The 27,595-nt window shown below is 37.3% G+C and overlaps 1 protein-coding gene across 18 annotated transcripts in view; it reads right to left on the bottom strand.

Annotated features, from left to right (window-relative positions):
• Window positions 1–27,595, bottom strand: part of RABGAP1L (RAB GTPase activating protein 1 like) — a 674,786-nt gene that overhangs the window by 205,616 nt on the left and 441,575 nt on the right. For all 18 annotated transcript variants that reach the window (XM_070266397.1, XM_070266404.1, XM_070266408.1 and 15 more), the window contains 1 exon segment: window positions 6,581–6,622. In XM_070266397.1, the coding sequence (XP_070122498.1) occupies window positions 6,581–6,622 (42 nt within the window).

Genomic DNA, 27,595 nt, shown 5'->3' with positions numbered 1-27,595 from the left:
CCCTATCTCCAAATATAGTTAGAGTCTGAGACATTGAGGGTTAAGACCTTAACACATGAATTTTGGGATGTCGGACATAACTCAGCCATTAACATTCTACCTCACCCCATATACAAAAATTAATTCAAAATGGATTAAAGACCTGAATGTAAGAGCTACAAATATAAAACCCTTAGAAGAAGAAATCTTTGTGGTTTTAGATTAGAAAATAGTTTCTTAGATATGACACCAAAAGCACAATCAACAAAAGACAAAAATAGATTAACTAGACTTTACCAAAATTAAAAACTTTTGTGTTTCAAAGGACATTATGAAGAAAATGAAAAGACAATCCACAGGATGGGAGAAAATATCCAGGATATATAAATAACTCTCACAACTCAACAATAAAAAGACAGATAACACAATTAAAAAGTGGGCAAAAGATTTGAATAGATGTTTCTCCAAAGAAGATATACAAATGACCAATGAGCACATAAAAAGATGCTCAAGATCATTAGCCATCAGGGAAATGCAAATCAAACCACAATGAGATACTGCTTCACACTCACTAGAATGGCTACAATGAAAAAGGGTGGACAATAACAAGCCATAGAAGAGATGTTTTTTGTTGTTTTTAAAAGATTGGCACCTGAGCTAACAATTGTTGCCAACCTTTTTTTTTTTTCTTTCTGCTTTATCTCCCCAAATTCTCCAGGTATATAGCTGTATATCTTAGTTGCAGGTCCTTCTAGTTGTTGCATGTCGGATGCCGCCTAGAATTGGCCTGATGAGTGGTCCCATGTCTGTGCCCAGGATCTGAACCGAGGGACAAAACCCTGGGCTGCCACAGCGGAGCATGCAAACTTATTAACCACTCAGCCACGGGGCCAGCCCCTGAAGAGTTTTAAGTAAGGAGGTAAGTTACTTCTCTTACCCATCTCTTACTGCACTTCCTTACTCACTTGCTCCAATCACAATCCCAGTACATGGCTTTTCCATCTGTTTGGAATGCCATTCTCCTGATGCGGAATGCACATCAGCACCACTCACTACTTTTAAGTCGTTGTCCAAGTCTCAACTTCTTGATGGAGTCTACCCTTAGAACTCTATTTAACACTGTAAAACCTATCCAGAACTCCCTTTTCCTTTTTCCCGTATCACTATTATTTCTCATACATTATATATACACATTTGTTATATTTATTGTTTATTAACTGTCTACTGCTAGAACATAGGCTTCATGGAGGCAAGTATTTTTGTTATTTTAGTTCACTGATCTAGTCAAGCACACAGAATAGTGTCTGTCTCTGAATACGTGTTGAGCAAATATCTGTTGAATAGTGAATAATAAAATCTTTTTTAAGAAGATGACTGTGGTGGCAATGTGGGAACGGACTTGACAATGGTCACAAGTAGACTGAGGAAGAGCAGTCTTCTCTCAGAACCACTGCTAACACCAAAATCCAAGCCACTAACTTCTCTTACCTATCACACTCCAGACACAGGCCTTCTTTCTTTTTAAGATTATAAAAACCCTCCTTAAGGCCTTTACACTTATTTCTTCTGCCTAGAAGGCTCATTCCCCAGATTTTGGCATAGCAGGCTACTTCTTTTCATTTGATTTTCAGCTCAAATATCATCCCTCAGAGCACTTTCATTGGCAATCTAATCCAAAGAAGGGAGCTCCCTTCTCTACACTGCATCAACATCATTCTCCTTCATAAATCTCAGGATGTTACAATAATATGTTTAATTACTATCTTTCCTGCATCAGAATGCAAGCTCCATGAGAGCAGGTCTTTCCTCATCAACACTTCATCTCCAATGCCTAGAAAAGTACCCGCACTTGGTAGGTGTTCAATATCTGTTACTGAAACAGGTCACTCCAACAGTCCATGTTAGAGAGAAGCCTAAACTATCAAAGTAGGAAGATTCTAAAAATTCTCAAGAAGTAGAATCCACAGGTTTTGGTGACTTAGTAGAGGTCAGGGACTAAGAAGAGAAGAGAGTTAAGGATAATGTCTAGGTTTCTAGTTTGAACAGGTGGGTAGTGCCATTACTGAGGTGAAGGTCACTGGAGGAGGAGGAGGTCTGGGAGGGCACATGAGTTCAGTTCTGACTTGTGGATTTGAGGTGCCTCTGAAACATCCAAACAGACACGTTAAGTCCACTGCCAAATATTTGGATCTGGGCTAAATATAAAGATGAGAGGGAACATTTATAGATGAAACCAGGGGAGTGAACAAGATCAGCAAGGGAGAAGCATCAAGTGAGTTCCTAGAGGCTGGAGCTCTGTAGAACTCCAAGTTAATGATGAGGGAAAAAGAAGTGAGCAAAGGGAAATGAGAAGAAGCAGAGAGGGAGATGAAAAATAAGACAGAAGCCAAGGGAGAATGCTTCAAAAAAGAAGAAAACAAAAAGTATATGTCATTATGCTGTTTTGATAACTGTTGAGAGATCAAATAAGACAAAAATGGAAAGACGTCCACTAGATTTTATTAGTAACTTCATCAAAAAAGCTTCAATAGAATGGTAAGGAAAGATTTCACACAGTGGAGAGGATTTAGAAGGCAAAAACATCAAAGATCCACTTCAGAACTTTTCTGTAATATACAAAGCCCCTCCAAGCTAAGGCTCACTCTTCCAAAATTCAGCCAGGATCAACTGGCTTCCCTAAGAAAACCAGACATTCCCAAACAGAAGAACATAACATTGGACTCTTTAAAACTTTCTGGAGAGTTTTGTCTGTTTACAATTAAACAAATTATTATAACAATAACTTTTTAAGCTGCTTTGTTTTACAACTTGCTTTCAAGGTTCATGAAAGTGCATATTTAGAAATTCTGCTTTTTCAAGAGTATGGGGAAAATGTACTCTCATATTGCTAGGAGAAAGCAGTTTTGCAATATGTGTCAAAACTGAAAACATGATTTCAGTTTGACCCAGAAATTACATTCCTAGAAATTTATCCTCAAGACATTATTAGATAAGTATGCAAAGAGGGAATCTTAAGGATGTTTGTTACAGTATTGTTTAACAGGAAATCTGGAAACAACTTAAAAGTCCACAAAAATTAAATATAAAATTGGCTAATTATGGTACATACAATAGTATACTAAACAGTCATTAAAAAGGTTAAGGAAATTCTATGTGTAATAATAATTCTAATTGGTGGAATTGGTGCAGTGTAGAACTTACTAAGTTCTAGGCAGCAATCATATATTCACTCATTAAACCCTAACAACAATCCTATGAGATAGGTTTTACTAATATCCCCATTTTAAAGATGGAAACACTGTAATTTACCTAAGATTGCTGGAGAAACTGTGGGAGATGGGATTTGAACTCAAGCAGTCTGGCTCCCACATCCATGATTTTAGCCACTATATGCATGTAGTAAGATTGAAATATATTCATAATATATTATTAAATGAAAAAAAGTCTTGTTCAATAGCATCTTTTGAAAGAAAATAAATATATGTTCATCCCTGTATGCTGTTCTGAATTTATCTCCTACCTCCTCATCTTCTTATTTTAAACCCTCAAACACATATTAAAAAATATATGTACATATACAAACATATGTATGTGGGTAGGTAATGCATGCTTACATATTCAAAGACTAAAGTACAGGAGGAAGATTTTATATCCAGTTACCTCTAGGAGTGGATTATGAGTATCCCTTTATCTCTGTAATATTTATATGCTCACACAAAATGGGCATTTGTTGGAGGGGGGAACACATTCTGTCATTTACTTTTAACCACTGTCTGAAAGCAAAGAACCTATTCTGACAGAAAATTTTCTCTGTCAACATAAAGTGGCTAAGATTAATTCTGACTGACCATCTCCAATCTATTACAATGTACTATGCTATGACTACTCAATGTTTAATATAATAAATGAATTAGATTTTTGGAAATATATTTAACCTACCTAGTAGACACTGCCAGAATCCTAAATGATTTGATGATGCTACCTACTATACTGAATCATTCTTTCAGTTCAATAGCTTTCCAACCACCTGGTAGACTATTTCTAACCCCAAAGAAAGTAGCTCCCATTCAGAAAGTAGATATCTGTAAACCATACTGAGCAACAGAGACATTCACCTATATCTATGTTGTTTAAAAATATTGTAAATCCAGCTTTATCATTACTAAGCCAAAAGACTTTAGGCAATCTGGGACTTTGGCTCCCTCAGTTATCAACTGGGGAAGAGAATTAGATGGTTTTCTCTGACTAATACAATTTATGATTCTCCTACAAACAACACTTGGACATTTAATGTGAGTTAATGAGATAACCTACGCTAGCACTTAGCACAGAGTAAGTGCTCAAGAAATGTTACTTCCTTTTCCGATTTGCCTCATCACAAGAAACACTTCTAATACAGAGAAATCTAAACTCCCTTTATAGCTATATCGAAAATTACTTTAGGCTGGGTTTATAAGCACTTCGAACTATCCCTAGGTTTGTTATTTTTATACAAACGAATATACATTTTTTTATCTGACATATTAGATTAGAAGCTAAAAGTTAGTCACTGTCATATGTGTTTGGGGTATTCTTTTTCCAGGTGGGGGCAACTGGATCAATTAAGTACACTTCAATTAATCCTATATATACTGTCTCTATGTGGGGTCAGCTCCAGGATTCATACAAGAAGGGGATATAAATATAGGCCAACAATAGTGAGAAAGCTCTCCTTTTTATCTTTTCTAACTTGTCAAATTTTCCAAGATGATATTGGATGAGTGTCCATGTATTGCTGGAGAAGATACAAAAGCTTTTTTGGCCAGTGGCCAGAGAATGTCCTCTACACAGGCCATGTCTGGGTTAACATGGCCGAAAATAATACAATCAAGCCAAAAAATCCTGTCAATCAGGAATAGAACTTACCAGATGGATACAGCATTAGGCTGACACAGAATATAGGTGTGATATCCAGAGGGGAAGTCCTGGGTTACCCCCAAAAGACAGACTAAGGATATGCTGAGAGCACCAATAAAGAAAGGTCATCAAAAAAAATGAGGAAAGGCATTTTGGGAAAGATATAATATCTTCAACTTAAAAAAATTAGAGATGATAGAAAAAATCAGAGCTTTGTTGGACTTCCTTACACTTACATTATGTTTTAATATTATTTTTAGTCTGAATTAAATAATACTTTCACAGCTTAGGCATTCTAAGTCTTATTCCAGTCCTATACAGAAAGCATCTTAGAAAGTTTTAGGTTTTGATTTGTTTTAATGACAAGAAAAAAATTAGAAGTAGAAATCCATGACTTCACTAAAAGATAAATACAAATATGTTTGTGATATTTTATAGAAAATATTTGAAATATTTTCCTAACTTCTAAAATAACTTTGGCATAAGAATTGTTCATATCTAAACTTAAAATGACTTAATGAACTATTTTAAGTATATTTTATGAACTTCATAAAAAACAAATGTTTAACAGAATAAGAGATGAGGAGCAGCAACCCATTTCTTGAGTTGCACAGGGCCCATATTATGTCATGCTTTTGTTTCGGTTCAAGATATTTCACAGTTAAGTATGGAAACTCTCCTAAAATATCAAGAGGCTCTCTGAACATAAGTTATCTTCTTTTGGGAAATTTGGAAGAATGATGGGGAATCTAGAAACACATTCTGAGTTACCTTGTAAATACAATAGTAATCCCAATAATAACAGCTAACATTTATTATGCAATAAAATTTTATAGACACTATATTTAGGCTTTTTATGTATCATCTTATTTAATTCTTACAACAATCCCATTAATTAGTTTCTATTATTATCTCAAAACTTAGGGTCTGAGCACTTAGAGTAATTTGCCCAAGGTCACACAGTAGAGCTGAAATTAGAACCAAATCGTCTGAGGCCAGTGTCTGCAATTTTAACCACTATGTTTTACTGGGGAAAGGGTGAACCTGCATCTTTTGATAAACAGGCAATTATCACCTTTCATAACAGAATGCTACCTTTGACTGAAGGCCAAAAATCTACTGGGTTATTTTCACCAAATCTGCAGCAAATGTCTTGCTGTTACCACACTGTTAAAGCGGCACTGATATGTTGATATTGAAAGTCCAACAAAGTAATTATAATTAAATTCTAAAGTGTCTTATAAATTTCTAGCTATCAGAGAAAGAACTGTAAATTGAAATGTAGCAGTTTCTTTTTAGTCAGTATATTACAGAAGCTTTCTAATAATTCAATTATATGTTTAGGTACCTCCAGGGATGTTATTATGTTAAGAAGTATTTTAAGGAAAAAGCTGGCATCGTTTTGACAGAAAACAGGTTTCAAATTTTATATCATCCAACTCATATGAATGAAAACATATCATGATGCCACTGGAAGGAGTGCTATGATAGCAAGATCAAATGTATTGTAAGAAAAATAAAGAAACATCCTCTAAAAAACAACAAAAAAGGATGGGAAGAAGGAAGAGGATCAGAGTTCGTCAGAGAAGTCTTTTTTTGTGTTCAAGAGTCTAGAATGAGTCAAAGGCTAGAAACGGACTCATGCCCAATTCCAAGGGCAGAGAGGTAAGATAGTTTGGTAACTTAAAGCTAAAAATAGACTTACCTTTAGGAGAGCCAAGGCTACATGAAAGATTATGTTCAAACCCTGAAACAGAAAAAGAGAGTCAAAATCAATGCTGCCACATGTATCACTGTTTTACTGAGTATTTTCCAAAGATTTCCATACATCTTTAATAAAATTCCTAATTGTTTTCATCTTCACATACAATAATAATAAACTCATGAAATTTTTAAAAAGGTATTTTCTTCCTCTGAGAGGCTTACTGTAAACTTTTGGTGCTATTTAATCAATGTTCACATAAAATTACTGTTTTTACAATAAGTTATTTTCCTTCAATCCATTTCTTGATTATTTGCATAGGTCTAACTAAGCCTTGCAAAAGTCAAGTTACTTGATCAAGATAGCAGCAATGTAGAAGTCTAAGATTATTAACTGAAATTCTTAGTCTGCACATCTGGGTGATGTGGTTAAACTGCTCCTGGCTGACAAAACAAAACAAAATAAACCACAACTAGTGTTGCTGATAACTGGGACCGATCGCATGAGGGGAGTTGTAAGCATCACACTGCATTTCCACTACTGTTCTTCTTCTTTTTTTAATTCTTATTTTTATTTTATTTATTTTATTCTTATCTTATTTTGTTCTTATTTTGATTTTTGTTTTAGTGCTAGCTCTCAAGTAGTATTTGTATTCAAGTAGTTGTATACAACAATATAATTAGGTGGTAATTAGGAGCTCTCTGGTAGTCTTCTTTTTCCTTTTTCTTCCCTAAAAACAGGAGGAATATTTCTTTAGGAATAAACAAATTAAATAGCTTGTTAAGAAGCCATGCTGGAGCTCAATTTTGAACGCTGAGTTCAGCCCAATGACTGAAGAGATGTTGAGATATTAAATTCAAGAGACAGGGAATCTTAAATGCTCAAGATGACACAATCAGAAACAAAGTTGCCATGGAATATGCTGTTTCCTTGCCATGCAAGTCATCATACATGAGAATAGAGATCTTTCAAGTATGAGTTGACATCTTCCATAAGTCCAGGGTCTATTTGATGCGCCCTCTTCTTCTTGGTCACAAATATCTATCTGCCTTTTGGATATGAAGCTGTATCAGATGTATTATGCAAAGAACTCCTAATAAACCAAGCACTTTCTGTCTCCAAAATCAGCAGCGAGAATTAGGACTAGGAATTTAGAGCACACTGCTGTTATAATTTACTAATGTAATCTTTCATATTCAGCCACCAAAAATATGATGTAATGGTGAAAGGGATGAAGGATAAACACAAAACATTTGGTTAGAGATTTGGGGTTTACTCAGTTAATTAAGAAACCCAAAGCAGTAGGAAGTAAGTATAATCAGGCCAAGAGACAAAAACAAATTGACAAAGCTCATCATCACACCAAGCAATGATCCTAGACTAGTTCTGATCACTATTTACTGATTACAAAAAAGAGGACTATTGTATATTTAAAAACTTGGGTTATAATTAAGCAAAATTTGCTTTCCTAATCTAAACTTGGGTCCTCATCCCTTAGCTGCTGCCCACTGCTGCCAAAACTTGCAGACCGAAAGAAAAAAGACTTGCTTCCCTGCTCCTCACTCCCTCCATCCCCAAGTCACAATGGCTAGGCAGCAGTGAGTTCTCACAATCTGAGTGCTTATCAATCTTGCCATCAGGACTAATCCACCATGTTTCTGATCTTGTTTTTCTAGTCAGGGCTCAAAATGAAAGCCTCTCTTGTCTCTAGTTCTCTAATCCTCATAATGCTCTTGTCTTTTCTCCTAAGCCAGGCTCCCATGGCTCCTCTCGCTCCCAAATCCCTTCAGCGTACTCTGGAAACTCCCTCCACTCCACGTTCAACCTCTCTCATATTCTCAACCCCTCTGCCAAACATTCCCCTCACCTCCCTGCTTTCCTGGAATAGCAAAACCTCATTGATTCTCGTAACAACCTGTATTATGATTCTCGGTTTTTCAGAATATGATTTTTACTTGCCTAAGGTTATTCATGTATTTAGTAGTAGGCTAGAGTCATCCCTGAAGCCTCCTAATATCTAATTTAATGGCATTTTCACTGCACAGTGCTGGTGTAATATACATAGTAAGTGCTTATTTGATGACTGAATGATTGAACTGTAATACTAGCTATCCCAGATTTTCTGGGATTTCTTCATTTTTTTTTGAGGAAGATTAGCCCTGGGCTAACTGCTGCCAATCCTCCTCTATTTGCTGAGGAAGGCTGGCCCTGAGCTAACATCCGTGCCCACCTTCCTCTACTTTATATGTGGGACCCCTGCCACAGCATGGTGTGCCAAGCAATGCCACGTCTGCACCCAGGATCTGAACTGGTGAACCCCGGGCCGCCAAAGTGGAACGTGCGCACTTAACCTCTGCACCACTGGGCGGCCCCTCTGGAATTTATTCTTTTCCCTATGGACCCAACTAGGCCAATTTACAAAAGCACCATCAAATTACAGTAAGAAACTCTTGTTTTCAGTTCTCTCAAAGTGAAACTACTGGACAACTCAGCTATGAAAAACACAAATGAGAACTTAGAAATTAAAAAAAAAATTTAAGACCCCTAAACAGCCAAAATGGCTCTAACACCAAAAGAAAAATTTATTCAAATTTTTTATTTCATATACAATTCAAATTAGTTTGGTGATATGGCTTTATAGTTTGTAGATATCAGAAGTATCAAACTAAAAGACAAGGTGTGTGCTAGATGGAGTTAGGGACAGACAGTCAACAGAGACATCAGAATTAAAATAGTAGGTCTAACAGAAGTACAATATACCCTTAAAAAAACCCATGCAATGTATAGCTGTCTGGACCCATTTAGTGGAGTTAATAAGCCTTCAACAGTTAATATTAGTTCATGATAATAATCCAGCAGTGTTAATGAAGGCTTACATCATGTTCAAAATGTGCTTAAGAAGGGAGAATAGACAAGTGACGTCAGCAACATGGCAGCATGAGCTCACCCAGGACTCTCTCCCCACCAAATTACAACCAAAAAGAGCAACTGCTTTCCAACCTTAAAAAAAATTCCTAATAACAGAAATCATTAGAGACCCACAGCAGCTAAAGGATGGAGGGCGGAGAGGCTGGAGCCACCCTCGGAGGAGCTGGAACGGGGTAAGAGAGAACTTCACTCCCTCTCCTAGAGACTGGGATCGCTGCGCAGGTGAGGGAAGGAACAGGGGAGGGGCTGCGCGTCCACAGGATCATCTAGGACTCTCACAGACTCATGCAGCGGAAACCCTCTAATGGGGGAAAGCTTTCGCGTGGGGGACGCCATTAAGCCAAGGCCCCAGGAAACCAGAGAGCGAGAGCTGATCAGAATCCAGGTCTGCGCACAAGAGGAAGTGCCCCTCCTCCCCCAACCCACGCTGAGTGCAGCCATGGCGAATGAAAGTGGAGGGCTCAGAGCACGTGGCTCTCGACCCCCATCTAATGGCAACAGGCTGTAACTGCAACTGAATAATAATATGTAAAAACCGCTCCTCTACCACCCAGCAATTTATAAAAGCTCCAGTCCAAGATGAAAGGAATAAAAACACAGAAGTATGTCCTGAGGACTTGGAAATAGGTAAACTAAGTGAAAATGAGTTCAGAATAGCTATCATCAAAATACTCAATGAGGTAAAGGGAAATATAGAGAAACAAGTCAACGAGTTTTGGAGTTACATCACAAAAGAGATTGAAACTATAAAGAAGAATCAATCAGAAATATTAGAGATGAAAAATACAATGGATCAGAGAAAACAGAATACAGATTCCCTGAATGCCCGTGTAGACACCAGAGAGGAGCAAATTAGCATAATCAAAGATAGACAGGCTGAATGGCTTGAGAGAGAGGAAGAAAGAGAACTAAGAATTTAAAAAAATGAAGAAAATCTCTTAGAAATAGCTGACTCAATGAGAAAATGCAACTTAAGAAGAATCAGAATTCCTGAGGGCGTGGAAAAGGAAAATGAAGCAGAAAGTGTGCTCAAAGAAATAACAGAAGAGAACTTCCCAAATCTAGGGATTGAGACAGAAATGTGTGTGGAGGAAGCTTTCAGATCTTCTAGATTTGTCAATGTAAAAAGACCTACTGAAAGGCATATAGTAGTAAAAATGGCAAAAATGAATGACAAAGAAAGTATACTCAGGGCAGCAAGACAGAAGAAAATAACCTACAAGGAAACCCCTATCAGACATTCAGAGTATTTCTCTACAGAAACCTTACAAGCTAGGAGAGAATGGAAAGACATATTCAAAACTTTAAAGGATAAAAATCTTCAGCCAAGAATACTCTATCCAGCAAAAAAATCCTTCAGATATGAGGCAGAAATTAAATCTTTTCCAGACAAACAAAAGCTAAGGGACTTTGTAGCCACAAGACCTCCACTACAAGAAATCCTCAAGAAGGCTCTCATACCTGAAAAAAGAAAAAAAGGGAGAAAGGGGTCACAAAACACAGAGTAGGGAGACAGATAGATAGAATCAGAATAGGACAGCAAATATTCAACTATAGCATTAGGATAAAGGGAAGGAAATCACCAAAGCAAAGACAATCTTATCACTCTAACCACAAACTCATAACACAAGTTGGAATAAGAGATGAAAATAATAATTTAGGAGGGGAGGAGGAGAGGGACTGAATCAGTCTAGGCTAAGGAAATAAGACACCACCAGAAAATAGACTATGTTATACAAGAGATTCTGAATACAAACTTCAGGGTAGTCACTAAACTAAAAAACAGAACAGAGACACAAAACATAAATAAGGAAAAATCTAAGAAACCCAGCATAAGAAATTGCAGAAGTCAATGGGTAGGCTAAAACACACAGGACGAGAAACAAAGGAAACACAGGAAAACGGGAAAATGAGCAACAAAATGAAAGCATTAAGCCCTCATGCATCAATACTCACCCTCAATGTAAATGGATGGAACTCTCCAATGAAAAGACACAGAGTGGCAAAATGGATTAAAGAACAAGATCCAACAATTTGTTGCCTCCAGGAAACACACCTCAGCTCCAAGGACAAACACAGGCTCAGAGTGAAGGGGTGGAAGACAATACTCCGAGCTAATAGCAAACAAAAGAAAGCAGGTGTTGCAATACTTATAACAGACAAAGCAGACTTCAAGATAAGGCAGGTAAAGAGAGACACAGAGGGCCAATATATAATGATCAAAGGGAAACTTCATCAAGAAGAAATAATGCTTATAAATATCTATGCATCCAACACAGGAGCACCAAAGTTCATAAAGCAACTATTAACAAACCTAAAAGAAGATATCAAAAATAACACAATAACAGTAGGGGACCTCAACACCCCACTCACATCATTGGACAGATTATCCAGACAGAAAATCAGCAAAGAAACAGTGGAGCTAAATGAAAAGCTGAAACAGCTGGACTTAACAGACATATATAGAACACTCCATCCAAAAACACCAGAATACACATTCTTCTCAAGCATGCATGGAATATTCTCAAGGATAGACCATATGTTGGGAAACAAGGCAAGCCTCTACAAATTTAAAAAAATTGAAATACTAACAAGCAACTTCTCCAATCATAATGCTATAAAGCTAGAAATTAACTACAAGAAAAAAGCTGAGAAAGGCACAAAGATGTAGAGACTAAACAATATGCTATTGAACAAGCAATGGATCATTGAAGAAATTAAAGAAGAAAGTAAAAAATACCTGGAGACAAATGAAAATGATAACATGCCATACCAACTCATATGGGATACAACAAAAGCTGTATTGAGAGGAAAATTCACTGCAACACAGGCACATCTTAACAAACAAGAAAAATCCCGACTAAGAAATAATAAACTACACCTAACTGAATTAGAGAAAGAAGAACAAACAAAGCCCAAAGTCAGCAGAAGGAGAGAAATAATAAAAATCAGAGCAGAAATAAATGCTATTGAAACAAAAAAGGCAGTAGAAAGGATCCATGAAACAAAGAGCTGGTTCTTTGAGAAGATAAATAAAATTGACAACCCCCTAGCCAGACTTACAAAGGAAAAAGGGGAGAAAGCGCAAATAAACAAAATCAGAAATGAAAGGGGAGAAATAACAACAGACTCTGCAGAAATACAATGGATTATAAGAGAATACTACGAAAAACTATACGCCAACAAAATGGATAACCCAGAGGAAATGGATAAATTCTTAGACTCCCACAGCCTCCCAAAGCTGAAGCAAGAAGAAGCAGACAATTTGAACAGACCAATCACAAGGAAAGAGATTGAAACAGCAATCAAAAGCATCCCAAAGAATAAAACCCCAGGACCAGATGGCTTTCCTGGGGAATTCTACCAAACTTTCAGAGAGGATTTAATACCTATCCTTTTCAAGCTATTCCAAAAAATTAGGGAGGATGGAATATTTCCTAGCACATTCTACGAGGCCAACATCACGCTGATACCAAAGCCTGACAAGGACAGCACGAAAAAGGAGAACTACAGGCAAATATCGCTGAGGAACATAAATGCAAAAATTCTCAACAAAATTTTGGCAACCCAAATTCAGCAATTCATCAAAAAACATCATACAACATGATCAAGTGGGATTCATACCAGGGACACAGGAATGGTTCAACATCCACAAATCAATCAACATGATACACCACATCAACAAACTGAGGAATAAAAACCACATGATCATCTCAATAGATGCAGAGAAAGCATTTGACAAGATCCAACAGGTGATTATGATAAAATCTTTGAACAAAATGGGCATAGAAGGGAACTACCACAACATAATAAAGGCCGTATATGACAAACCCACAGCCAACATCATACTCAATGGGCAAAAACTGAGTGCCATCCCCCTGAAAACAGGAACGAGACAAGGATGCCCTCTATCACCACTCTTATTTAACATAGTACTGGAGGTCCTGGCCAGAGCAATCAGGCAAGAAAAAGGAATAAAAGGAATCTAAATAGGGAGGGAAGAAGTGAAACTCTTGCTGTTTGCAGATGACATGATCTTATATATAGAAAACCCCAAAGAATCCATTGGAAAACTTTCAGAAGTAATCAACAACTACAGCAAAGTTGCAGGGTGTAAAATCAATTTACATAAATCAGTAGCATTTCTATACTCTAATAATGAACTAACAGAAAAAGAACTCAAGAACACAATACCACTCACAATTGCAACAAAAAGCATAAAACACCTCGGAGTGAATTTAAGGAAGTGAAAGACCTATACAATGAAAATTACAAGACTTTTCTGAAAAAAATGGATGATGACATAAAGAGATGGAAAGACATTCCATGTACATGGATTGGAAGAATAAACATAGTTAAAATGTCCATTCTACCTAAAGCAATCTACAGATTCAACGCCACCCCAATCAGAATCCCAATAACATTCTTTAAAGAAATAGAACAAAGAATCCTAAAATTCATATGGGGCAACAAAAGACCCCGAATTTCTAAAGCAATCCTGAGAAAAAAGAACACAGCTGGAGGCATCACAATCCCTGACTTCAAAACATACTACAAAGCTACAGTGATCAAAACAGCATGGTACTGGTACCAAAACAGGTGCACAGATCAATGGAACAGAATTGAAAGCCCAGAAATAAAACCACACATCTATGGACAGCTAATCTTCAACAAAGGAGCTGAGGGCATACAATGGAGAAAAGAAAGTGTTTTCAAGAAATGGTGCTGGGAAAACTGGAAAGCCACATGTAAAAGAAAGAAAATTGACCATTCTTTTTCACCATTCACCAAAATAAACTCAAAATGGATCAAAGACCTAAAGCTGAGACATGAAGTCATAAGGCTTCTAGAAGAAAATGTAGGCAGTACACTCTTTGACATCAGTACTAAAAGGATCTTTTTGGACACCATGTCTTCTCAGACAAGGGAAACAACAGAAAGAATAAACAAACGGGACTTCATCAGACTAAAGAGCTTCTTCAAGGCAAGGGAAAACAGGATTGAAACAAAAAAACAACCCACTAAGTGGGAAAAAATGTTTGCAAGTCATACATCCGACAAAGGTTTAATATCCATAATAGATAAAGAACTCACACAACTCAACAACAAAAAATCAAACAACCCGATCAAAAAATGGGCAGGAGACATGAACAGACATTTCTCCAAAGAAGATATATGGATGGCCAATAGGCACATGAAAAGATGTTCATCATCGCTGGTCATCAGGGAAAGGCACATCAAAACTACACTAAGATATCACCTTACACCCATTAGAATGACAAAAATAACTAAAACAAATAGTAACAAATGTTGGAGAGGTTGTGGAGAAAAAGGAACCCTCATACACTGCTGGTGGGAATGTAAACTGGTGCAGCCACTATGGAAAACAGTATGGAGATTCATCAAAAAATTAAAAATAGAACTACCATACAATCCAGCTATCCCACTACTGGGTATCTATCCAAAGAGCTTGAAATCAGCAATTCTAAAAGTCCCATGCACCCCAATGTTCATTGCAGCATTATTTACAATAACCAAGACGTGGAAGCAACCTAATTGCCTATCAACAGGTGATTGGATAAAGAAGATGTGGTATATATATACAATGGAATACTACTCAGCCATAAAAAAGAACAAAATCGTCCCATTTTCAACAACATGGATCAACCTTGAGGGAATTATGCTAAGTGTAAGCCAGATAGAGAAGGACAACCTCTGTATGACTCCATTCATTTAAATTCATTTAAAAATGTAGACAAAGAGAACAGATTAGTGGCTACCAGGGGAAAGGTGGGGTGGGGGGTGGGCACAAAGGGTGAAGGGATGCACCTACAACACGACTGACAGACAATAATTTACAACTGAAATTTCACAAGATTGTAACCTATCATTAACTCAATAAAAAATAAAAAATTTTTAAAAATAAAAAAAAAGAAGGGAGGATAGAATATGTTTTAAATAAGAAGTAGATTTTTCTTTGAGTTTCAAAAGCTAAAGAGGTAACTTTCAGTTACCAGAAAAATTTATACATGTAAACTCTTTAAAGAAGTTCAGAATACTAAGGTGTTACTGCATCTGTTTATATGACTCTCTAGACATTATTCATAAAAATCAAGAAAAGTAAAGATGGGCTGGCCTGGTGGCATAGTGGTTAAGTTCGCACATTCTGCTTCTCGGTGGCCCAGGGTTCCCTGCTTTGGATCCTGGGTGTGGACACGACACTACTTGGCAAAAGCCATGCTGTGGTAGGCGTCCCATGCATAAAGTGGAGGAAGATGGGCATGGATGTTAACTCAGGGCCAGTCTTCCTTGGCAAAAAGAGGATGATTGGCAGTAGTTAGCTCAGGGCTAATCTTCCTCAAAAAAAAGAAAGAAAGAAAGAAAGAAAAGTAAAGACTTCACAAGACTTAAAGTAAGGTATAATAGTGTGACCAGACTTTACAAGCAAAGAAACTTTCAGGGGCTTGCCCCATGGCCGAGTGGTTAAGTTCGTGCACTCTGCTTTGGCAGCCCAGGGTTTCACTGGTTGGGATCCTGGGCGCAGACATGGCACCACTCATCAAGCTATGCTGAGGCGGCGTCCCACATGCCACAACTAGAAGGACCCACAACTAAAAATACACAACTATGTACTGGGGGGCTTTGGGGAGAAAAAGGAAAATATAAAATCTTTAAAAAAAAAAGATACTTTCAGACCTCTGAATTGCTGGAAATCAGGAAAAAAAATTTGGTAGAATAGCAAGTTTATTTCACTGCAAAATGTATCCTGATTTCCTAAGAGGAGAGTAATGGAAGGCAACCTTAGTTAAATATTTATTTTTTTCTTTTAAGTAAGACATTCTCATTTAGGAACAGAATTAAACAAATCATTAAATTACAGGAACCTTCCACAGGGCAGCATTTCGTCAGTCTAAAAGTGGGGCATTACAAATAGGTTGGTTATATGATGATAATGTCAATGCAAGCTCCAGTCCTCAGCCTCCTAGCCAACAATGAAGTGAACTATACGTGAACCACCCTTCACTCTTCTAAGCCACCATGAACTGAATTCCCCATTGTTACTTCATTGTCCACCTACTCTTACATGATCCAACCTGTCTAATTGAACTGAAGTTTATTTTTTGAAATACATTTTTAAAAGAAAAAAGTGTTATACATTTTCAACATGCCTCCCTTTTTCAGGACTATGTAATCTGTAGCAATTTATTTGTTACTATGGGGTAAATAAGGGTTCCTGATAGGACTCAAAGGGTTAAAACATTTGGAGAATTATTAAGAGTAAAAGTAACAAGTAAACATGTTGTTACGGCTACTTATTATTTATAGTATAAGGTCTAACTTCAAGTGCAAGATAATAAAGAGACAAAATCCACTGAATATTTTCTATGTGCCAAGATCTGAATTAATTACATTGAAAACGTGTCCTTATTTAATCCCACAACAACTCTAAATTCCATTTTAAACCCAGAAAATTAAGACGTAGAGAAGTCAAAGTAAATTTCTCAAGGTTACGTGCTAGCAAGTGGATTTTAACCAGAGCAGTGTAACTCTAGAAGTCATACTCTTTCCTACTAAGTTAGAGAAGATGGCTCAATGACTAAGTGAATGAATGAATAAATCCTTTAGTTGGGTATTATTTATTGTGTCATCTAAATCCGAAAAGATTAAAGTGATTCTTTCCATTTAAAGGCAAGCAAATTTTAAGAGCAGAGAGTAGAAAGATAACAAATAGGTGACTTCTACCAAAACCAAATTTTATTATTTGTCTCCATACTGAAAACACTCATAAAATATAGCTGACTGCTTACAGGATGTAAAACAATAGGAACTCAGCTTGCTGTGGAAAGAAAGGGTCACCACTTTCCTCCAGTGACAACAGATTGAGATCAGCCTTGCATGAATGAAGTGGTTCCTTAACTGATTAGGAAGCTGCTGTCTCAAAATTCAGTCACAGCCTGGAAAAATCTCCGCTTTACAGAACACCTACGAGTAATTGCCCCAAATTAAATAACTGCTCCCAAGTGCAGATCATCATGTTCCTGGGTAGGCCGACAACTCGGCGCCCACAAGCCTGCATAAAGGCTCACAGCAAAGAACTCACTGAAACAAAGACAGTGAACATTTTGGCTCTGACGAGCAGGCAGTCGTGGGCTCAGAGGGAGCTGACAGATTGTATGAGAAGCTGTCAGAAGCTACACTGACAGCACTGAGAACAAATGCTGAAAAGGCAGTGTCAAAAGGTGTCAACGTGCATCAGCACCTGGGGCCTTAGGGATCAAAATAAGAGAGAAATAAACAGTATGTGGAAATGGAAATCCTAACAACACGGCAGTGAGAAATTATCAAAGCAGAAGTGGACAAGGGAAATGGAGCAGACCCACAAATACAGCTAAAGCAGGAGGAAATGGACCCATCCAGCATGGGACAGATCACCCCAGGAATGGATAATGACTAAACGAGATGGCAGATAAAAAACATAGCAAATGAACTGAGCACTTGCTAAGCATTTGATAAATGCTGGCAATTATTATTAGGTTGCCTACCATACCCAGTATTTTATATATATACATATATTTTCACTTAATCCTGTCAACAACTCTATGGCATATGTTCTTCTGCCACCATTTTAGAGATGAGGAAACTGAGGCTCAGAGACATACACACTGTTAGTAAATGATAAAGCCAGGATTAGAACTTATTTCTGTCAGAAAAAAAAAACACCAACCATGCATTTTTCACTAATTCCGTATCTACTGCAAATTCAGGAAGATTTTGGTTAGATATCTGTAATGAATTAAGATGGTTGTAATTTTTTGACACTTCTCCCACTGAGAGGTGAGGTCTCTGCCCTTTCCTCCTGAATCTGGGAAGCCTATGCTACTACTTTGACCAAGAGAAAATAGTAGAAGTGAAACTATGCCAATATTTCAGGTCTGTATCTTAAGAGACTGATAGCTTCCATGTCCCATCCCTTGGAGCACTCCCTCTTAGAAGCCAGACATCAAGTAAGAAGTGCAATTACACTTAGACCCTCATGCTCTGAGAAGCCAAACAAAAAGGAAAGAGCCTGCAGGACGAGATGCCATCCATAAGAAAGAGAGGCCAAAGGTCCCTCAGGTGCCAGATATGTGAGTGAGGAAGTCATCTTGAGAGTGAATCCTCCAGCCTCAGATGCCCCAGCTGATGCTGTGTGGATCAGAGATGAACCACACAGCTGAATCCCCCCCGAATTCCTGACTTATGAAATTGTGAACAAAATAAATGGCTGGTTTTAATTTTTAAAAACATTTTGAAATAATTTCAGATTTAGAAAAAATTTGCAAAAATAGTACCAAGAGTTTCTGCACACTCTTCACGCAGCTTCATCAAATGTTAACATCTTACATAGTCACAGTACAACTACCCAAACCCAGAAAATAGTATTAAAATTTTGTCAAATGTCCCACTAATGTCCTTTTCCTGTCCAGAATCTAATCCTGGATCATACACTGACTTTAGTTGTCATGTCTCCTTAGTCTTCTTTCATCTGGGACAGTTTTCAGTCTTTGTCTTTCATGAACTTGACACTTTTGAAGAGTACTGGCCAGTTATTTTGTAGAATGTCCCTCAACTTCATTTGTTTGATGTTTCCTTATGATTAAATTAGATTACGTATTCTTGGCACAAATACCTCAGAAGCGATGTTGTGTCAGTGCACCAGATCAGGAGGCCACATAATATTAATATGTCTCACTACAAAATCTTTGTTTTAAAGCCACTCAAGTTTGGTGTAGCTTGTTATACACATCAGGTAACCAGAACACTCTTCACTTTGGCTTCTCTTTGATAAGTTTCTTACTTCTGTGATCTGCAAAGTAATGCATTTTTCCACAGAAAGAAGAAAATAACAGATAATTAGTATGCAAATATAAAGAAGTAAATCCTGGCTGCTCTCAGACATAGGTCCTATGGCAAGAATATTGTAACATGTTAGCCCAAAGGTATTTTACTTTATTCTGCTCCTCATGTTGTAATCTCTTCAAATGTTCAATCTTTCAGGATGACTAAATAGCGGAGGTTTAGGGAGTAACCAGTAAAATGATGAGATGCTCTGGGTTTTGATTTTTGTTTCTGGATGCCCACTAGAGGTCAGGATTGCATCACTGAAAACCAAGCAGCAGCTTAAAAAGATTTCAGGGCCCTTCACAGCAGCCTGCATCCAAATTCATCCGTCTTGATGTTTTAAAAGCCTCACAGCTAAGTCCTCCCTTATGTCTACTACTAATTCACTAGTATAATATAAAATATAACAAAACTGGGATGATCTCCACTTTCCCTTTCCCCTAGTTTCACTATATATTTTCCAGTTTTACTATAGATTCATTTGTTAGTTTTTTAATAAGTAGAGTGGTGAACAAAGACAGTTCGTGATTGAAGGGGAGAGGAGAAATAAATTTAACATACGAATGCACCTGGCTAGTTGTGGGTAATTTTTTTAAATCTTTGCTTGACTTGCATTTGTTTTTATAAATGAAGTACTGAATAGAGATATATCTACAAAGTCTGAGTCCTTAATTATGAGTGACTCTGGGAAGAATTCTTAGAGGCTAGTGGCATCTGAATTAAATAAACCTTTCAGAAACCAGGCAGGTAAAATAAGAGAAATAAATCAAATTAGACGTTTTGACAAGCATTCATCAAATCTGTGTGCCAAGCATTCTGAAGACTGCCTAGTACATACAAGCATCTGCACATTTACAAGGAAGGATAAGTTATCCCTACACCAAGGGACTCCCAGGCTAGGATGAGAGAGAAAAATATAAACAGATAATACACCACCTCTGGGTAAGAAAGGAGAGGTGTGACCTGTAAAGCACTTTATAGCTCCCAGAAAGATGTCCTTTGGCAATCACCCTTCTGTTGTTCTCAAACTCCCTTAAGTCATGGTGAGCCTTGAGTTATATCACCTTCCAGCTACAGTTATCAGTCCCAGACTGCGGGGGCGGGGGAAGGGCAGTTCTGATGCCCTTCATAATGACAAAGGACTTCCACCAACTCCTAACTAACAGCTGATCTTGATCCTCTCCTTCCCAGCTCCTGGAGAGTTTCCACTGACCCAATTCACCCAGAAGCCAGAAGGTACAAGAGCTCTGCTGTTAGAGTTCTGGTACCTATCCCTTTTTAAAAAATAAAAATGACCTTTAAAAATCTCACAACAAATTACTCTAAAATGAATAAATATTTACAGAGCACCAACTATGTATTCAACATGGGATGGAGGTATTCTGATGATTTAAAAGAAATATATCTATTTTTTAAATCAGTATAATTGGGGAGGCAAGTCACACGCAAAGGTTAGAGAACAGAGCACTATTTGGTACACTCTATGAAGTTATGCTATAGGGACAACTCCCCTGCAGAAAAATGCAATAGGCAATCAGGTGTGCAGAAATAACTTGAGTAAGAGCAGTCTGAAGTATTCTTTGGAAAGCTGGAACTTGACTCAATTCCAACTGATGAAATAAAACTAGAGATGATGATGATGATGATGATGATGAAGATGATGATATTAGCTACTAACATTTATTGAGCACTTAACATATGCCAATAATTATTTTTAGAACTACATGTATCATTCAATTTACTTGTGAGATGTAGAAACTAAAGCACACTGCTGAAGGTTCATTAACTTGTCCAAGATCACACACAAATAGTTAAAGCTAGGATTCAAAAGTAGGCAGTCTGTCTCTAGAGATAGTGTTCGAGATGACTATGGCATACTATACATTTTCCGCAAATTTGAAGGTATTAATTTAAAGTCAAAATAAGAACGTTTTACAAATTAGATGAGTTAACAACGAAGATATTTTAATGCTTGATTCTTCAGATTAAACATGGCTCCAGAAGACCATTAGCTAAGAAATATGTGAGTGTGTATCAATTTATCATTATAAGGCGTAAATTTTAATCTATCAACTTGAGAAGCATTAAATATATGCTTTTAAGATAATAAAAAATATATATTGGTCTCTGCCCCTGGCTTCTGGCACAGAGCTCCTGAAACTCTTGTAATTTCCTAAGTGATAAGAAAACTAGGAACATCTCTTGTTCTAATATTTGATGTTTGACCTTGGTTCCTGACATAGGGCTCTTGAAACCCTTGTAATTTCCTAGGTGATAGAAGGGTCTCTTGTTCTAATGAGGCAACTCTGGGTGGGCTCCTGGTCACCAGAAAGACCAAGCCATGATTGGAAGCTTGAAATTTTTAGCCTCGTCCACCCTCTACCCCCACCCCAATTCTCTTGAGGAGGGAGAAGGGGTGAAAAAAGAGTTAATGATCGATCATGCCTACATGATAAAGCCTCCATAAAAACCCCAACACTGTAGTACTGGGTTCGGAGAGCTTCCAGGTTGGCGAACACATCCACACCAGGAGGATGACGCACTGCACCTCCACAGGGACAAAGCTCCTCCGCTTGGGACCCTCCTAGACCTCGCCTTATGTATCTCTTCATCGGGCTTTTCATCTGTATCTTTTATTATATCCTTTAACAAAGCAGTAAATGTAAGTGTTTCCCTGAGTTCTGTGAGCTGCTCTAACAAATTAATCAATCCTGAGGAGGGGATCATGGGAACTTCTGATTTGTAGTCAAAACAGACAGAAGTTGTGGGTAACCTGGGGACCTACTACTTGTGATTGACATCTGAAGTGGGGTGGGAGAAGTCTTGTGGGACTGAGCCCTTAACCTGTGGGATCTGACACTATCTCCAGGTAGACAGGGTTAGAATTGACTTAAATTGTAGGACATGCAGCTGGTGTTCCAGAGAATTGCTTAGTGTGGGGAAAAACCTCCACACATTTGGTGACCAGGAGTGTCAGAAGTGTTCTGTGAGTGTGGTAGCAGTATGAGAGTAGAAGAGACACAGAGGGAAGAAATACATAGGAGACAGAATGAACTAAGTTTTTCCCTACAACAGGAGGGAAAAACTGAGGTTATTCCTTTACAATGCTAATCCAGGGAATCCTAACCAGAAGATTTAGAACTACTGATAAATTGTAAGGTCCTCCTTCATAACTCTCTCAGCTGGTTGCTACCATGTCATGTGCCATCTGCTAAACAATTTGACACCACTCCACAGCAAGATGGAATAGCACTTTTCTCCATGCTGCATGTAGGAATTTCTTCAGTGGTACCCACTCCCCACAAACCCCACTCTTCTTAGTGACCTCATAGCTGTGGGGAAATAATAAACAGATTCTTCTGAAGGAATTCCCCCATATTAGACCATGCCCTGAACCTCTAGACCTTTCTACATGGTGTTTTCTCTACCTGGAACATCTTTCCCTCTTCACTTAGCTACTCCTCTCTTTCTCTGATCTGAGACTAGAGGCTAATTCATCTAGGGAGGCTTTCTTGGCTTTCCATGGCTGGGTTAGGTACCCCTCATTCATGCTCTTTAAAAGCACCCTGCACTCTCCATATCACAACACTCATCCCACTGCTGTGTAACTATTCATTTACCTGTCTCCATTCCCTGTAAGTTACATGAGGGCAGAACTCTGCCTGTGTCTTTACTGGTATATTTCCATCACTCAGAACACTAGAACACTACCAGGAACAGAGTAGGCGCTCAGTATTAGTTGAATGAATGGATGAAATAAATAGGGTTGTCAAAGGAACACAACTTTAATAAGAATTAAAAATCATGAAATGTTCCTCTTCCTATAATTTCCTGATTTTAACTTCATATTTTTTTTGGTTGTTGAGCCTCCTTTTCAAGCTATTTGGAAAGACAGACATGTTACACTCAGTTCCTTCTTAAATATGAAAAGTGAGCTCCTGGACAGTAACCAATAAAATCCGGACGTGTTATCTCTCATCTTCTTCAGTCCCAGAGGTTCACCACTTCTTCCCAAATCTGAAAACTAGGGTATAATGCAGTGGCTGATTTGCTCAGAAAAACTAAACCAATCACACATTAATCACCATCTTCAGAGATAAGCAGGAGTTGATATTTTAAGTACTCTTAAGCAGAATTATGCCAAAAAAAAAAGGCTCAAGAACTTGCTATGACACATACAGTTGAGAGGATTCAAAAGCCTCAAGAAATTGTATATAATTTTGCTTGGTGATGAATCCAGTGAAAGGTTGCACCTAGATTAACACACCAGGAAATGCTCTGGATAGTAAATTGTACCCCTTCAAGATTCCTGTCATGCTGGGAAACCATTAATGAGCACATTCATCTTTGATGACCCTTTCTCTTTCTCCGGTCCTCATTCAGTATATGGGTAAATGTTAGTGAAGCTTAAACACAAGTGATAGCAGACATAGAAACGATATAGGAGGAAAGCACTGAAAAAGAGTCGGAAGAGATACATCAGGCAAACAGCTCCAGTGTTGGCCACCGTATCACTGTGAAGGTACAAGAAGGATTTTACAATTTAGGAACTCACACTTTTTTTTAATTGCCAGATGGGGCAGCTCCATCTTTTTCTCCACCTCCTGCGCCCTGCCACTGAAAGCCACTAGCAGCCTAGTCTGAATAAAAATGCAGTGCAAACTTTTAAGAATCAGGATGATTTACCCTGGGGATAGCCAAGGAGCCGGTTTCTTTCTGCCTCAGAGACAGATCAGCATCTTTCTGCCAAAAACTACACAGGCCTTAGTATCAATCTAAACACACTACTTTACAGTCGCCATTACAGTAGCCCCCCTTATCCAGAGGGGGATGTGTTCCCAGACCCCCGGTGGATGGTACAGAAAACCCTATATGTATGGGGTTTTTTTCCTATACATGCATACCTATATTTATAAAGTTTAATTTATAAATTAGGCACAGTAAAAAAATTATAATAACTAATAATAAAATAGAACAATTATAACAAAATACCATAGATCTTAGCAACCTCAGCATACGATTTTTTTCCTTTCCTATTAAGTCCTTATTAAATCTTTCCTTATTAAGTTTCCTTTTCACTTAAAGGAAGAACTTTATGGATTCTCTCTGGCATATCTGAATTGCCAGCACCACCACTCTTGTGCTTTGCGGCCATTAAGTAAAATAAGCATTTCTTGAGCACTGCAGTATCGCAACAGTGGATCTGATAACCTAGACAGCTACTAAGTGACTAATGGGAGGGTAGCATAGACAGTGTGGAAACGCTGGACAAAGGGATGATTCACATCTGGTGCAGGAACGAGCAGGAACAGGACAGTGGGAGATTTCATCATGTTACTCAGAATGGCCCACAATTTAAAACTTATGAATTGTTTATTTCTGGAATTTTCTATTTACTACCAGCCCCAGTTGACCACGGGTTGAAATTTTGGACAGCGAAACCATGTCTAAGGGGGACTACTGTACGTCGTAAACCTTAACTGCTACCATCTGTATAGCACGTAAATGCAAAGAACTTCTGAGTACATGGTTTCATTTGTGACTGTAACATACCTGTCAGGTGTATAAACTGCTATTAATGTCTCCATTTCACAAAGGAAGATCAAATATGCTGGGTGCTTTATCTGAATTCCCAGAATTAGGACTGGAATGACAAGTTTACTGATTCTAATTCAGTTGTTCTTCCATTAGATAAGTGATCCTCAACCCTGGTTATTTCTTAGAATCACCTGGGGTGCTTTTATAATACACTGATGCAGGAGTTCAACCTCAGATCAAACAAATAAAAATTTCTCAGGGGTAGAGCCTAGCCACTCGTATTTTTAAGAACCTCCCAGGAGTCTCTACCACGAATCCAGATTGAGAACTGAGCATTACCTAAAGTTCTCACGCCAACTGCACGTTAGAATCACCTAGAAGCTTTAATAACATCCCAAAGTCTAAGTTAATTGGCCTGGGTGGGGCCAGGTGATTATAATATGCAGTCAGGTGTGGGAATCACCACACAATGCCTCTAACAAGCACATCTTAAAATTCTTTAACTTACAAGTCCGCTTATAGCTATTTTATAATATTTAAAATGTTTCCAAATGTCACTTGTACAAAGTTCTTAAAGTCAAACATCAAAATTAAAAGTACTAAAGATAACGTGAATTGTACTGTAGCAGTAATTAATTAAGAGGTTGTACTCTAGCTGAAAAGAATGATGATAACAGTAGAAGCGACTAATGTATCTTGAAAAAATAAGACGATATTGTGCTCAGTATAGCTTTTTAGAAATTGCCGTCAGACAAATAAAGATGTTAAGTAATCTCTCTGGAAACTATTAACATTACAGGGAAAAAGATGGAACATATTTAATTCTCTAACGAATAGTCCTCTCAAGTTTATTCAGGTAGGTAATAAGCCACTAAGCAAAGATAGTTGATGTTTCCCATAGTAAGTCAGTTTAACAGATTTTATCTGAATCATGCAAAAAATCTCATCAAATACTTAAAATATCAAGGTAAATTATATTTTATGCATTCAAAATGAATACATACGGTCCATATCAAGTAAAGTGATTAATAAAAACATGAAAGTTAGGATACACTGCAGGGTAGTCTATATACCCCAGCAGATCATTTGCCAGCAGAAAAAAAATAGACTGGTCACTTTGAAAGTTGTTGAAAATAGGCTACTTGTGTGAAATTTCACAAAAGTCTTCAGTGAGTTATGTCTGTATGTGTATGTTTACATATTTGTATACAGGTGGTATTCCCTATTTTAACAGAAAACTATACAATTGGCTATTTAAAAATCTACAGAAAATACAATGAAATGAATTAAGCTTAATATGCAAATGGAAAGATTTGAAAGTGGTAAAATTTGGCAGATTAATGATGAGAAAAGAACAGCATAAAAAAAAGAACAGCATATAACAAAAGCTAAGCAACAAACCTCAAGTTAGCAGATTAACTTTATGAAACTGGTCATAGAAGAGATTTCAGAGAAAACAAGCTATCAATATTATTTCCTTTAAAAATTCCATTGAGAAGCAATACTTGCTCATCAATTACAAATGCGTCCTCAAATTTTAACATAAATACATATTACTTGCTTGACCAGAAACCACATTTCTTACTAGAAGAGACAACACACATGCTTTTGAAAATAGTGATAACTTTCACTGTAATCTGAAAATTTAATCCTTAAACTAAAAATGTTTATAAAACAGAAATGACAAACTCTTAAATGCAACAAAATATTCTAGTGAGCAACTGATTTTCTTTGAATATTAAAAACAGCTGAAAGTTGGCAAAGATCCTATTTTTTATAGCTTTATAATGTTTCTACTCAGGCATTTTTGCAGAGCAATCACAGCAATTTAGAGTACACTTTTCCTATTTCCAAGTATCCATTCACACATCAGGGATATGTAAAATCTGCAACCTCTGATGAGTGAGGCATAATAATCATCCAGTTTTTTAGAAAGTGAAAAGTTAATGAGCTTCCAGTATATTTTCAACTAAATACTATTATAATTATGTAGTAAAGCATTTTCTGTTAGTAATTAGCTATCATAGAACAAAACACCCAGGACTTCAGATACTATCAAGTGTATTAAGTCATTTGATTGCTCTAGGATATAATTTGGCTCACTCACAATTATGTTAAGCTGTAAAATGGATGAAGAGCTTGTTCCTTTATTGGGAGCTGACCAAGAGAAAGGTATCTATCTACAGGAGGTAGATAATTAAATCACTCATACCGAAAGTTCTTTTCCAAGAAACCCTGGCCTCACATCAAGAAATTATATTGGAAATCACAGATCTGCCTGTCATAGTGAGGAGGAGATGTCCCCACTAGAGAAAAGATGAAAGAATTAATTCAGCTGATTTGATCTGAGATCTACTAAATGACCAAAAAAAAAAAAAAGACCAAGTTAAAAGTGAGAGCTAAAGAGACCTAATTAGCAAAGGACACTGTAGCAACAGGAACATAGTGGTTGCTGTTAAAATTCTGTAATTATAGGGAAAAGCTTTGGAAGCCCTGTGAAATTCCTTCCCATTTAAATGTAGTAAATTAAACCTACTATTAAACAATCTGGAAATTCACTGTAGAAATTCATTAATACAATAAACCAAAAGTTCAGAGCAGGAGTTAGTTAAAAGATCTCTATCACAGTTTCATTTCTGCCACCAACTAGCTTAAGTAAGTGTCTCAACC

This window comes from Equus caballus, chromosome 5 (genome assembly GCF_041296265.1).
Source record: "Equus caballus isolate H_3958 breed thoroughbred chromosome 5, TB-T2T, whole genome shotgun sequence".
NCBI lineage: Eukaryota > Metazoa > Chordata > Mammalia > Perissodactyla > Equidae > Equus > Equus caballus.
Note: the sequence above shows the minus strand (reverse complement) of the source record. Positions and strands in the feature narration are given on the sequence as shown.